Raw genomic sequence first — 14,476 nt, 5'->3', positions numbered from 1 at the left:
TTACCCGACTTTTATGAAAATTTATTCTATGATAGTTGACTAATAGTCCAAGAGCCCATGATAGCCAGACATACGTCATAGTATAAAGGCCCATAATTTTCCTGCTTAAGCGCACTGGAGCAGGTATGAAGGGTTCGCTATTAGTTAAGCTGACTCGCGCTGGCTTTGGCGGGCAAGAGGTAGCAAAGGCGCGAAAAAATGGTGAACAAAAACATCATAGTATAAACGCGTGATTTTTTAATATTTTATTAGGGGTACTATTACGAGTTAAACCTTACAAAGCCAGACACTTAGCACGCTGGCTTTGCGCAGCCAGACACTTCAAAGCAGGGAAAAAATGGTGCACAAAAACATCATAGTATAAAGCGCGATTTTTTTTTATATATTGTAAGGGGTGCTACTAGGAGTTACGCCTTACAATGCCAGACACTTCGCACGCTGGCCTTGCGCAGCCAGACACTTCAAAGTTGGGGAAAAATCGTGTCCAAAAACATCATAGTATAAAGCGTGATTTTTTTATATTTTGTAAGGGGTGCTACTAGGAGTTATGCCTTACAATGCCAGACACTTCGCACGCTGGCCTTGCGCAGCCAGACATTTCAAAGTTGGGAAAAATCGTGTCCAAAAACATCATAGTATAAAGCGTGATTTTTTTAATATATTGTAAGGGGTGCTACTAGGAGTTACGCCTTACAATGCCAGACACTTCGCACGCTGGCCTTACGCAGCCAGACACTTCGAAGTTGGGAAAAATCGTGTCCAAAAACATCATAGTATAAAGCGTGATTTTTTTATATTTTGTAAGGGGTGCTACTAGAAGTTACGCCTTACAATGCCAGACACTTCGCACGCTGGCCTTGCGCAGCCAGACACTTCAAAGTTGGAAAAAATCGTGTCCAAAAACATCATAGTATAAAGCGTGATTTTTTTATATTTTGTAAGGGGTGCTATTAGGAGTTACGCCTTACAATGCCAGACACTTCGCACGCTGGCCTTGCGCAGCCAGACACTTCAAAGTTGGGGAAAAATGGTGTCCAAAAACATCATAGTATAAAGCGTGATTTTTTTAATATTTTGTAAATGGTGCTATTAGGAGCTTAATTCATTTAATTAAAAAGCGCAAAAAAAACCCTCCTTGTTTCCCGTAGTGTGCAAGAAGTAGCGTTTACCAAAAAAAAAAAAAAAAACCCTCAATATTTTAATTAAATTAATTACGCAAATATGTAACGTAAAATGATACAGCGAAACGTCCGGCGGGGGAGGGATGATTCAAAAAAGAAAGCATTCCTAAGTTAAAAAAAGTAAATAAAAAAGCGAATGCTACCGTTAGCAAAAGCAAAAAAAAAAAAAAAAAAAAAGAAACGTTGCAGCGAATTAGATTCAATTACTCAATATCGAATCGAAATCTAGGCAGGACGTCACAGCAATTGGAAGGAACCTTTTCGCACTATTATGACGTCACAGCTAGGTTGTAAAAGCAAGAAAGTTTATTCCCCGTGGGCCATTGCTGGAAGATACGATGTGTTTTAAAAAATTTTAAAAAATGAGCAATTTCATATTTTTGGAAAAAAATTCTTAAGAAGGTGAAATGTTTTTACTACTACATATTAAATTTTCTGAAAGAAATCTCGCATCTTTTGTGGGATGGGTTTAGAAAGATTTAAACGCAAAAAAAAGCGAAAAATAAAGGTTTTTTTTCGAAGTTTCATTAAAAAATTAAAAAAAAAAAGCTATCGCATATATTTGAAAACTTTCTTCTTCTGAAGAGGGATAAATGTTTTGACTACTACATACTAAATTTTCAGAAAGAAATTCCCATACTTTTTGCGGGATGGGTTTAGAAAAAATTAAACACAGGAAAAAACGCAAAATAAAGGGTTATTTCAAAAGTTCGTAAAAACAACCAAAATCTTCAAATTTTTTCGGCCCTTATAATTGAAATTAAATTCCCTGCACTAATGTTAAAAATCATTTTCCCGGCGCGATTGGTTGGGGGGTCTGTAACAAAAAAAAAAAAAAAAACATAAAACATTTAATTAAGAAAAAAAAATAATCAAAAGTTTAGAATTTGGGCTTCGAGGTGCATATAATAAAATAAACATTAAGATAATAGCTTCTTATGACGGGCACTGCTATTTATTATATTTTATGTACTGATTTCTCTGTGAAGAAGGTTCATTTCATTCATATATCTGAGAATGACACATCCATCTTATATGCAGTAATATACTATTACAACTTCACTTAAAAATGCGGCGAAAATCTAATTAAAAATTAAACATTTTCTGAATAATTCGATTGACACCGATTGATTCTTTTCAGTTGCAGAAAAATCGGAGGTGGACGAAGACGTCGGAGTCTCAGACTCTGATACAGAAGTTTTTTTTTTAACTTTGTAAAAAAAGACAACAATATTTTGTCACCCGAAGCTTCATTGGTTTTGTCATAGGAAGGCCTTTTCTTACAAAACGCGGCTTTTTTCTGCACAGTTTCCGTCTTATAAAAGGGGCTAACTTACGGGAAGTTTCGCGCAAACACGAAACTAAAATTTTACATTTCTTGCACGACACAAAATCCAAAACACTGATTTAAACTTTTTGAATTAACTATTTACAGCACATTTACAAATAACTCAGCACGAACAAAAACGAAACTGTCTAAAGAGCACAACAGAAAGGAATAATAATTTACAGATACTTTACATAAAAATATTTACACACTTAAATGTTTTATCAATAAATTGCCTGCAGTTTTACAATAACTATCATAGCGATCGGGTGGCAGACACTTCTTTATTACTTTTCATTTTTCGGCGCCTGATGAACAGCACCGTAAAAAAACTGTCTCAAGTGCAGCTATATATCAATAGAAAAATGACATATGATGCCACAAAAAAAGGAATTCAAAAATTTTATTTATGGTTTCGATCTGGTTTTTTTTTCAAGCAGTCATTTTCACTACTCAAATTCAATGAACCTTGTAATGATTGCAAAGTATTGTCGCAGATTAAGGGAAAGGGTCGCGACCGTCATGACCCTCCCCCCCCCCCCCGCTCCTTGTATCCACTTCCCTTCATTGTTCTGCCCAAAAAAATTGAATTCGAAATTTTTTATTTCGATTAATTTTTTTATTTTTTCAAGCAAACATTCAAAAACTCATGGGTTTGGGGGGGGGGGTCATGACCCCCATGACCCACCCACCCTTGTATCCGCTACTGACGAAAAGGTTGACCAGTAATGCGATTTTTCATGTCTGAGTCGCTCCTCGTAAATGTGATAAAGAGTCTATGTAGGTCTAAATAAAAGTGCGACAAATTGAGGAACGACCCTGTACGGCAGAAGCCGTACCTATACAACTAAAAAAGATACTCAGTAATTGCACTCTTCCCGCAAGTTAGAACAGGATTAAATATGTAATGTATTAGTGCCAAGAAATAAAAGGTGTTATTATCACATTTCAAAAAAAAAAAAACACAAAGTTGCTCACTTTTTTCCCAACTTTGAAGTGTCTGGCTGCGCAAGGCCAGCGAGCGAAGTGTCTGACATTGTAAGGCGTAACTCCTAGTAGCACCTCTTACAAAATATAAAAAAAATCATGCTTTATACTATGATGTTTTTGTGCACCATTTTTTCCCTGCTTTGAAGTGTCTGGCTGCGCAAAGCCAGCGTGCTAAGTGTCTGGCATTGTAAGGCGTAACTAATAGTAGCACTCTTTACAAAAAATAAAAAATTCACGCTTTATACTATGATGCTTTTAGACACCATTTACTTTGAAGTGTCTGGCTGTGTAAGGCCAGCGTGCGAAGTGTCTGGCATTGTAAGGCGTAACTCCTAGTAGCACCCCTTACAAAATATAAAAAAATCACGCTTTATACTATGATGTTTTTGGACACGATTTTTCCCAACTTTGAAGTGTCTGGCTGCGCAAGGCCAGCGTGCGAAGTGTCTGGCATTGTAAGGCGTTACTCCTAGTAGCACCCCTTACAAAATATAAAAAAATCACGCTTTATACTATGATGTTTTTGGACACGATTTTTCCCAACTTTGAAGTGTCTGGCTGCGTAAGGCCAGCGTGCGAAGTGTCTGGCATTGTAAGGCGTAACTCCTAGTAGCACCCCTTACAATATATAAAAAAATCACGCTTTATACTATGATGTTTTTGGACACGATTTTTCCCAACTTTGAAGTGTCTGGCTGCGCAAGGCCAGCGTGCGAAGTGTCTGGCATTGTAAGGCGTAACTCCTAGTAGCACCCCTTACAATATATAAAAAAATCGCGCTTTATACTATGATGTTTTTGGACACGATTTTTCCCCAACTTTGAAGTGTCTGGCTGCGCAAGGCCAGCGTGCGAAGTGTCTGGCATTGTAAGGCGTAACTCCTAGTAGCACCCCTTACAATATATAAAAAAAAAATCGCGCTTTATACTATGATGTTTTTGTGCACCATTTTTTCCCTGCTTTGAAGTGTCTGGCTGCGCAAAGCCAGCGTGCTAAGTGTCTGGCTTTGTAAGGTTTAACTCGTAATAGTACCCCTAATAAAATATTAAAAAATCACGCGTTATACTATGATGTTTTTGTTCACCATTTTTTCGCGCCTTTGCTACCTCTTGCCCGCCAAAGCCAGCGCGAGTCAGCTTAACTAATAGCGAACCCTTCATACCTGCTCCAGTGCGCTTACGCAGTAAAATTTTGGGGCTTTATACTATGACGTATGTCTGGCACCTATGGGCTCTTACTCTATAACTGGTGCATCGATCGGCAGCTGTTTTGGAAACTTGAGTCACGTACAATTGCTCATAGACTCGGTAAAAGATGGGATTTCTATAAGAATTTTCGCGTTTTTGCTACGTTTCAGCTTGATTATTACGTTTTAATGTAGGTTTTTTCGCGGCTTTATAAATGAGTGGAATTGAACCAAACCAATTTTACGGGATAAAGAAATGTCAGGGCTTTGTGCTAATTATAAATCAATGTAAATATTTTTATTTTCTTTTTGTGAAAAAAAAATAAAGAAAACTTGGTACGTGAGATTTTTAAAGGCTTTTCGCCTTAATTTATAAGTAGAGGAAGCTTTTTAAATGGGTGTCGGGCTCGGTCGGGCTGATTTGAAAGTTGCAACATATTTGGCAAAGTCTCTAGTGATAATTTCAGCAAAAAAATCTTCCACTTATAACTGCTCTTTTTTTAAATGATTTTTTTTAAAGTGCATAATCCGATCGTTTTGTGACAAGTCATGGTTTTAAACTGAATTTACCTACAAAGATTTAACAAATTTGTAAAAAAGTTATCATAAGTACTACTGAATGAAAAGATTGACATATTTGAGCGTACAAACAATATTAAAATTTCAGACATGAGTTTCAGGGTTACGAGAAACCGCTTCATCAATGTATAAAGATCTAAGCTATGGAATGAGAATCATCCAATTAATTTCGAAAACGCTTACAGCATCGCTAAAGAGATTCATTGCACCCCTAAAACATATGTTTGCATTCAATTATGTTAATTTTCTCATGTACGTTAATGAGTTAATAAATTAAATTATTTTGTGATGTCGCTAAGAAAATTTACACTTCCTTAAAATTGAGATAGATTTTAGATAAAATAAATAAATATTTATATTTTTTCAGATCATTGCTGCAAATAATGTGCCGGGGGAGGAGGGTCTTTTCCCCCTTATACGTATCATAACCGGGGAAAAGACCCCCTCCCCCCACACACTCGATAGCGTTAGGAGACAATTGTAATTGTCTCCTAACGCTAGCGAGCTATCCACGTTTAAGACATTTTACCTACTCATTGTGAAATTGAAGTAATAAAATTTTAGTTCCAAGTGTTTGTTCGTACAATTTTTAGCGGGACACATCACGCTATGTAAAACTAAGGATCGACCCAAGGTACGAGTACAATATATACAATTCAAAAACAAAGAGCTTTTGAATATCCATTTTCGAGTGTTTGTACAGTTATAACATCCTAGCTCATTTATTATTTTTTTACAATAGAAAAAAGGTTCTTTGTAACCCCGAAACCCTTGTCTTCAATTATTTTTGTGCATGATTAACTCAGGGTTTTAATGATTGAAACCAAACGAAAAGAATAAAATTGATTATTTTTTTGATTTCAAATTAGTGTTTTATACAGAATACTAGGATTTTTTAACCGCTTTTTTTCCCCTCGAACAGTGCACTTAAATACATACCTTCAAAGGAAAATAGCCATTCGCATCAAACGTGTTTACTTATTACTTGTCGAAGCATTATTGGCAAGCAGTCAACTGTGGCATCCATTTCGGATTGAGTGAAAATTATTGAAAATTTTTATTTCAACTCATTGAAAAAAAAAATCATCATAAATCAGTGAAACAATATAACTTCACCGTTTTCGCTGTAAATGAAGGTAAGGTGTTTATATTATTTCCTTAAAAAGTTTCAGAGCCATAACATTATTAGAATATTGGATGCAGGAATTTTAGTTTACGTATTGATTGAATAATTGAAAAAAGTCGAAAAAGCCTCCCTTTGTAAATTCCTAGAAATTCGGTTAATTACGTTAGAACTTCAAACAGATCATATTCTTGAAGAAAATTCTTTTTCCTATCTAGTGATGCATTTTTTTTTCTTTCTACGTTTACTACGGTCATTTTTACGGTCGTAAACATGCAACAGTCTAAACCGTGGATAAAATATTAAATATTTTATTTTCTAATTCAAATTCAAAAAATCGAGTTTCAAACTGTAACATCTGACCTTTCAGACAACTTTTATTCAAGTTTCGTGTCTATAAGTGGGACAGTTTCGCCGTACAGCGCACAAATGCACACAAGGGTGTCGCCTTCAGAAGAGTGAAAATTTCAAATTAGTTTTGGCCAGGATTTTCAATCAAATACTCCACTGTGAGACGTTTCAAATTTAATAGGGTGGTAAGGGACTTTAGTGGGCACCCTTTCGAAATAAGAAGATTGGTCTCCCGGAACATTGGGCGCCGTGCGCCGGCCTTGGGCGATTGGCTATTGGGCGCTGTTCAACATTTTCGGTGCCCAAAAACTGCGTCCAATCGACGGCGCCCAACTTTGCCAGCGCCCAATATACTCGGCGCCCAATCTTCCTATACCGGCACCTTGTATAGAAGAAAGAATTGGATTCATGAAAATGTTCGAATTTCGATGGATTTGCACGTTTTCAGGCGCATCGAATCCATTTTACGTAATCATTTTTGGAAAATGTCTGTCTTATGTATGTGACCAGTTTTTTTATGGCCGCTCTACAGCAAAAACTATTGCATGAAATTGAACTAAAGTTGGTGAATTTTTGGCTGTTAGTTTTTAGCGCTAATTCCTCCAAGGGGGTAAATAATCGAGCGTTTTCTTCGTTATACGTGACTACTACATCTCAGGAAGTAACTCACGGAGTTGGGCAAAATTTGGTCTACTAGTAGATCTTACAAGTTGCAGGTGCTGATTTACTTTTCGTTTCAATATCTCAAGGGGGGGGGGGAGAGCAACCGAACGTTTTTCTCGTTACGTTTGACTGCTATATATCAAGAAGTAACGAACGGAATCAAGTAAAAACTAGTCGAAAGGTAGAGCTTAGAAGGTACAACAGCTGATTCAATTTTAATGCAAATAGCTTCAGGTGTGGGGGGGGGGGGGGGTGCGATCGAACTTTTTTTTCTTGCTCATTGCGATTTTTATACCTCACTGAGCATTGCTATGATTTCGATGAAATTTGGAATTAAAGTGATCCTACACGGAAAAAGACATTGATTCAATTTTAGCCATAATCGCTTCAAGAGGGGCTTCAAGAAGATTGGACATTACTTCCAAAAAAAAAAAAAATGTTTCAATACAGCTTGTATTATAAAATAGATTGTTCTTGCTTTATGCACTGTAAATTTCAAAACAAATTTCCAATTTGTTTATTTTGAAAAAGGTGAAGTTATCTTAACTATTTCACTTATCTCATATTCCCCTACTTAGTTTCATTTCTTTAATTATTGTATGTACTTATTTACCTATTTCACGAAATGTATCTGTGCCTTAACAATTGTCGAGTAAGTTTATTGTGGGTTATTCTTCATTTAAGTGCGTTCGTATTTTTCGCGTTCTACTGGATTGTTATTTTGAGTATAAAAAACCAGAGCAAGAACGTGAACTTACTTTCAGATCATCTCCGGACTCTCCAATGGGCAGAAAGAAGGTAGCGAGAGCACAAACCCAGGATGCCGATGCCAAAATACATATCGCGATAACTGGAAAAACACTGAAGAGCATCTGTAATTTTTCAAACCAATAATTCAAGTTATGTGAAAAATATGACTCTAAAAATTAAATTAAAAAGTTTGTACTTGGACAACAGACTTTTAGACAATCTTGTTTTTTAAACAAATACAGTTAACTCACGATTATCCACGAGCGACTGCCAGGGCCAGGTTAAGGCATAGGCCCATCGGGCACGGGTCCAGGGGTGTTCCGTATGGGAAGTCACTGTGACCTCCCAAAAATGTCCTTATTCGGCAAACTTTGTCTGACGATTCGGCAAAATCATCATCATTCGGTGAAACTTGGAGGTTCATTTGGCAAAATTATCATTATTCGGCAAATTGAGAATTTCCACCCTCCCAAAAGTTTTGAGTTCGAGGAGCAACTGGTTTGGTCCAGGGCACCAAAATTTAGGGGACAACAAATCTGTAGCTATGTAAGAATGAAGGCTTTCACGACCGGTGTCAATAAAGTTGTGAGATTCCGTGCTGTTATGCTGTTGTCTGAGTATTGTTTCCCAAACGTTTTGACCGCGTCCGCGACGGTCAGTGTTTACGTGGTCGACGTAGCGACGAACGTCCAGCAGCCAATCCTCAACCAGAATGAAGAGAGCTCAAGTTTCAGCCAACCAGAAACAAGGACGAACGTTCATCAGGCAATCCTGGCCCAAAACGAAGGGAGAGCTAGCTCTTCCCACATACATAGTGACAACATTTCGAAATCTGCATCAGTTTCTAGGAAGTCGCTTCCCTGGAAGCTTCCCCCACGCAAACACTGTAAATGACCGCCGCAGATGCGGTCCAAACGTTTGGGGAAACAACACTCCGACCTCGGCACAACAGCCCGGAATCTCACAACACTATTAAATCTGTAGCTACTGTTAAAAAAAACCTGAAAGTTCAGGTAGTTTTCTGACTGATTTTAACAGAATATTTCCGTAATGGTTTCAAAACGTATTTTTTCCTTACAAAAACAGAAATATCACGAAAGGAAATAACGAAAACGGAATTTTTCCATTTCTAGGGTTGCCGTTGTGCTGTACTTTGTTAGTATTCTGATTAGCCTTCAAGTTATGATAAACATAACTTTTTGATAGTGCTTATTAAATTGCACTGTTACATGTTGTTAATTAAAAGCTTATTTAGAATAACAGATCAGATGTCGTAGACAAAATAGATAGCTTGCTATTTCATGTCTGGAGAGTAATATACTCGTATGTCAAAATTGTTTTTACGCCTTTGTCTTTGTAGGTTTGGAAAAATGTTCGCGCCATTTTCAGACAGGCAGATGTGTTTTGATCCCGCAGGTGATTTGTTGTGGGTTTTCTTAGTCAGTATTAGAATATTATTGCGGTGTATTATTTTGCTCAATACTTCGAACAATTCTATTCGTTAGTCATATTGTGTGTTCTAGCGGTGAGAATAGTTTTAGGATCTCGTATTATTCATTTAAAATAAAGGCTATTTATTGGATTACTTGTATCCAGATGCAATGGAGATACTTAAATTTAGCACCGCTGGTCACATGTAAGTATTGTTGAATATCTTTGTACATGTTAATATACAAATGTATTTTTCTTGTTAATATGCATTTGATAGAATTCCGATAGTAGCTGATTCAGAATTTATGGAACTATTATAAAGTTATTGTTTTTGCTCTAACGCATTGTATTCTTGAAAGTCATTAAAAAGTTAAATGTTACCATTTCGTATCAACCGGAGATTACCGTGATGTGCGAGCAAGACAAAAAAAAAATCACTCAGTTTTTTTTTTTTTTTTTTTGACAGCTTGGAAGTAAACATTTTAAATCTCTAAATAAAAGTATTTCTTGTTGTTATATTTTTTGCGAAAAGGCATAGCAAATTGTTAATCTTTGAAAATACGATTAAAATTTTGACAAGAATAAGTTTTCTTGACTACTTAAAAATCTGGAAACATTCATTACTCATTTCCGGATTTCATTCATAATAATAAATATAAATCACTTAATTTATTTTATTAGGATCTCATCCAACAACTTATTTGAGATGTTTATTGAGATATGTTTCGTTTGCATCTATGAACTATACTTTTCTTATTCGCAGGAGAGCTCTTTAAAAAATCCTCTTTATAGGTTCAGAAAAGCAATTTGAAATGTCTGATAATGTTAGATAACCTGAATATTACATTACCTGTATAACTGTTATCTGGATTACGTTAAAACAAAGCATACCTGAGAAACGAACGGAACCGTTAATCCACCCAGCCTGGCAAACGCTGTACCCAAGCCAATAGCAACGGCACGGACGGGGGTTGGAAAGGCCTGTCATCAAATGGAGATTTTAGAGAGACAAGTATATTCTCCAATAGTCGATCTGCTGCTCAAGTAATCAAGTTACTCAATACACTTACATTTAATATCAATTGATTTTAATGGCTACATCTAGAGAGGAACTAGACAATTAGAGCGGCTGATCGTCTATTGAAGAGTACCAAAACAAGTACTATAAGGTAAAACAAAGTTTTATAAATTGATGGCTTGCAAAAATGAAAGCAAATCAGGGAATTACTACATCATTAAAGGAAAGAGGCGATGGATTTCATTTTTGTATTAGAGTTGCTTTCAGTCGCTAGAGAGAGTCACTAGTAATGCAGATTACATATTCGACTTGTTACTCTACTACTGAAGCTCAAGCGATACCAGGCAAAAGAGGCTCTGCACTCTAACTCCCTATGGAACCATACGACGATAGGCGAAGCGCAAGCGATACTAGAACTGAACCGATACTAGAATCGGGTACACGTTAAACATAATTTTTATCACTTGAATTGAGTTTTCCATAGCGTTAGACCGTGTCCTCTTTGAATACTGGTGTGACGTCACTCCCTTTTCTTTATGATCACCACCACATTTAGTCAATACAATCAGAATTTAAAACTGAGACTCGTTGGGATAGTTTAGGCTAGTGAGTCAATGGAAATAATTGATTATTTTGTGCAAAAAACTTACCATTGCTACACTACCCTTAATTTTGGATACACTATTATTGAAACACATGAAATACTTGAAAGTCTCCCGTCAAGGTGTGACGGGTGAAACCTGCTTATCTGCATTTGAACGAAGCAATTGCCTGTTTGGTGATATTTTGATAGTTGAAATTTTAACCCTAACTCCAGTGGATGAACCCTAAACTCCGGTAGATATCGTTCCAAGTTGGCAGCTTTTTGTTTCTTCATTCCCCTGAAATGACACAGTCTTACAGTAAAACAGTTAAGTTGCCAGATCGAGTTCAGCCTTCTCACAACACATCATCAAATTATCATGCCGTGGTGCGAGTTTCATTGTTGAAACACGCAGGTTACTCGATCATCGGCTATTATATATATGAGGATAAGAACTAAATATAAATTAATTGGAGATCCTCTAGATGAGATTGGCATTTAATACACTTTCACAGCATCAATGGCAAAGTTGCCACTTTTTTCCTGACGGGCTTTTGTATTAAGTTGTAACTCTGACAAAGCACTCCTTCCTTGGGTCACTTTTACCCCTAATGTCCTGCTTGCTCGATAGTTTGACTTTATGTATGCTAATGCTGAAAATCAAAGAATGTCGATAAAACAAAAAAAAAAAAAGAAAAGAAAAAAAGGAGAGATAGAAGGGAAAACGGGGGGGGGGGAGGGGGGCTGCAGCTTGTCGATAAAGACAGATGATAGAAGTAAAACTTTTGTATGACGCAGGAACATTTTAATCATTTACGAATGACTTTTGAATTGCATAAATTGTGTTTATCATTCCTTTATTTACATAAAATTATGTACGGTCTGCCCACGATTCCTATAGAATTGGCAAATGTCCAGTTAAGACGAGTCTATTTGAATGAGGGGGAAATGTAAAAATTTGATGTGCATGATTTCAGTCATTTATTTCAATGTGACTCTGCTTAATTTAGAACACACTATAACACACATATGCAGATGCTGGCATCTCAATAACTAATACAGGGTGTTCCAAAAATGACTGATACATTTGAAAAATCAATAAAAATTAAATGGACAGCGGCAGAAATATACCGTCTGTTGCATTATGCTTGGGACAGGAGTAAATTTTCAGAGAGATGAACTTTCAAAATTAGTTACAATGTTTTTCAACAGATGGCACTATAAAAGAAAACGCAGTCTGAAGATCGCCAAAATGACCGGCATATCTGAAAAATCAATAAAAACTAAAAGGGCAGCGACGGAAATACACTGTTTATTTGCAATATGCTTGGAAAAAACAGTAAATTCTCAGACAGACACACCTGCAGCCTCCACTAAATATCTGCAGCGCCATCTGTTGAGGAACATTGTAGCTAATTTTGCAAGTTTGTTTACTGTTGTCCCAAGCATAATGCAATAAACGGTATATTTTTATCGCTGCCCGTTTAGTTTTTATTGATTTTTTCAAATGTGTCAGTCATTTTTGGAACACCCTGTATATGCGTTCTTTTCCGCTTGTGTACCGGATCACTGCGCATCATCTTCTTAGTCTTAAGAAGATAAATGATCGGTTTATAATTACTAAAATTAGTAATGAAAACTCTCGATTCTAATTTTTTCAGGAACCATGAAAAAAAAAAACTGCATCCATGACAAGTGTTTTTTTTTTTTTTTTTTTTTTTTTTTTTTTTTTTTTTTTACATTCTGAACTGTCACTTTACCCGCTCGTTTTCACTTACGCCACGCTCTTGTTCTTTCTGCATCTCACTTAAGCATATTCACAAGAAAATTGCATATTTTAATGGAAAAAAAATACAGTACAAACAACGAGAACACCAAACAGTACTTAAAATGTGTTAGTTATACACACGTGTTTCAACGGATGCTCTGTTGATAACCACAGCTGTATTCTGATTGCCACACCCTCTGAACGCTAGCAACCATGGACAAGGAGAAAGAAAGAAGCGAGAAGAGCGCATGCACATTTTTTTCGTCACGCAAAAAGCAACTACATCACTTCCGTCCCACAAAAAGATTGCGGATCATAATTTCAAAGCTCTCGCATAAAAAGCTTCACTTCAAAATAGGGCAGTAATGTCGAAACGATTCACATGAGACCACGAAATTGAGTAGATTATAGTTAATTTAACTTTTTAACTTCATTTTTTATTCATTCACGCCTCCCCTGAAATTCTTCCATGCCTCTCCAGGGACAGGGTCTCCGAGGTTGTGAATCTCTGACGACCAAACGGCACGACCTTGAGGGTCACGGATTTTGACAAAATTCTAGCTAGAGGTCCATTCCCACTAGATATGAGAGCAGGTAAAGCGGTTTGACTGCATAGGCCCTAGTTTCTCTGCAACGGCGGTCCAAAGTTGCTAGTCTGGCTCCAGAAATGCAATGGCGTTTCCTTTGAAACTTCAGAATTCGTCACTATGTTCGATCTCCCAACACCTTAGGCATCTTTTGTTAGTAAATTGAGTATGAGGGAGAACACGTATTTATTTATGGGCATTATCGAAGTTATTTGAAAAGTCGAAACGATCTTGTATTTTTGTCCTTTTGTGTGCCATTGTGCAACAAATCAGAACTTTTTCTCTTCTCTCATTTTTTGCTTACCAATGTTGGATATCCTTGATAGCAGACGATAAATATCCAGTTAAAGTAAATGTTTTTATTAGCAAACAATAAATACTTTTTCTAGCAAACGATTAATGTAAATCGAAAATAATTAGTTTCATTTGCAAACGATAAATATCCTATTACGATGTTATTTCGGTATTCAAGTTATTGAAATTAAATTAGTAGCCAATTTGAATTTGAGAACAGCTTATTAAAAATCTGTATTCAACGTAATTAATTCAAAGATAAGCATGCAAAGGACTCATTCTGCAGTACAATAGGAGAAAGAGCGATAAAAATGGTAATTTTAAAGGAAACTTCATTGCCTTTCTGGGTTCAAATAATCAAGTTTGATCCCCCGTTGAAGCCGAACTACAGCCTATGCAGTCAAACCGCTATGCCTGGTCTCATATCTAGTTAGAATGGACCTATATCTAGAATTTTGTCCAAATCCGTGACCCTCAAGATCTTGCCGTTTGGTAGTGAGTCTAAATGAGAAAGAGCGATGGAAATCTTACCTCACTTGTCATGATGTAAACAAGCTGGAAAACCGAAATAACAATTGCTCTTGCTACAAACTGAAACAAATTGATGAGCCAGCGTCTGCAAGGAAAATACATAAAATTAAAATC

At 36.5% G+C, this 14,476-nt stretch overlaps 1 protein-coding gene across 1 annotated transcript in view; it reads right to left on the bottom strand.

The window, feature by feature from the left end:
- Positions 1–10,451: 10,451 nt before the first annotated feature.
- Positions 10,452–14,476, bottom strand: part of LOC129228631 (synaptic vesicle 2-related protein-like) — a 40,142-nt gene continuing 36,117 nt past the window's right edge. Inside the window, exons 11-12 of the mRNA XM_054863313.1 lie at positions 14,363–14,447; positions 10,452–10,562 (exon numbers count right to left, since the gene is read on the bottom strand). Coding sequence (XP_054719288.1) covers positions 10,452–10,562; positions 14,363–14,447 — 196 coding nt within the window. The remainder of the gene's footprint in view (positions 10,563–14,362; positions 14,448–14,476) is intronic.

Source organism: Uloborus diversus, chromosome 8, assembly GCF_026930045.1.
Source record: "Uloborus diversus isolate 005 chromosome 8, Udiv.v.3.1, whole genome shotgun sequence".
In the NCBI taxonomy this organism is placed as follows: Eukaryota; Metazoa; Arthropoda; class Arachnida; order Araneae; family Uloboridae; genus Uloborus; species Uloborus diversus.
Note: the sequence above shows the minus strand (reverse complement) of the source record. Positions and strands in the feature narration are given on the sequence as shown.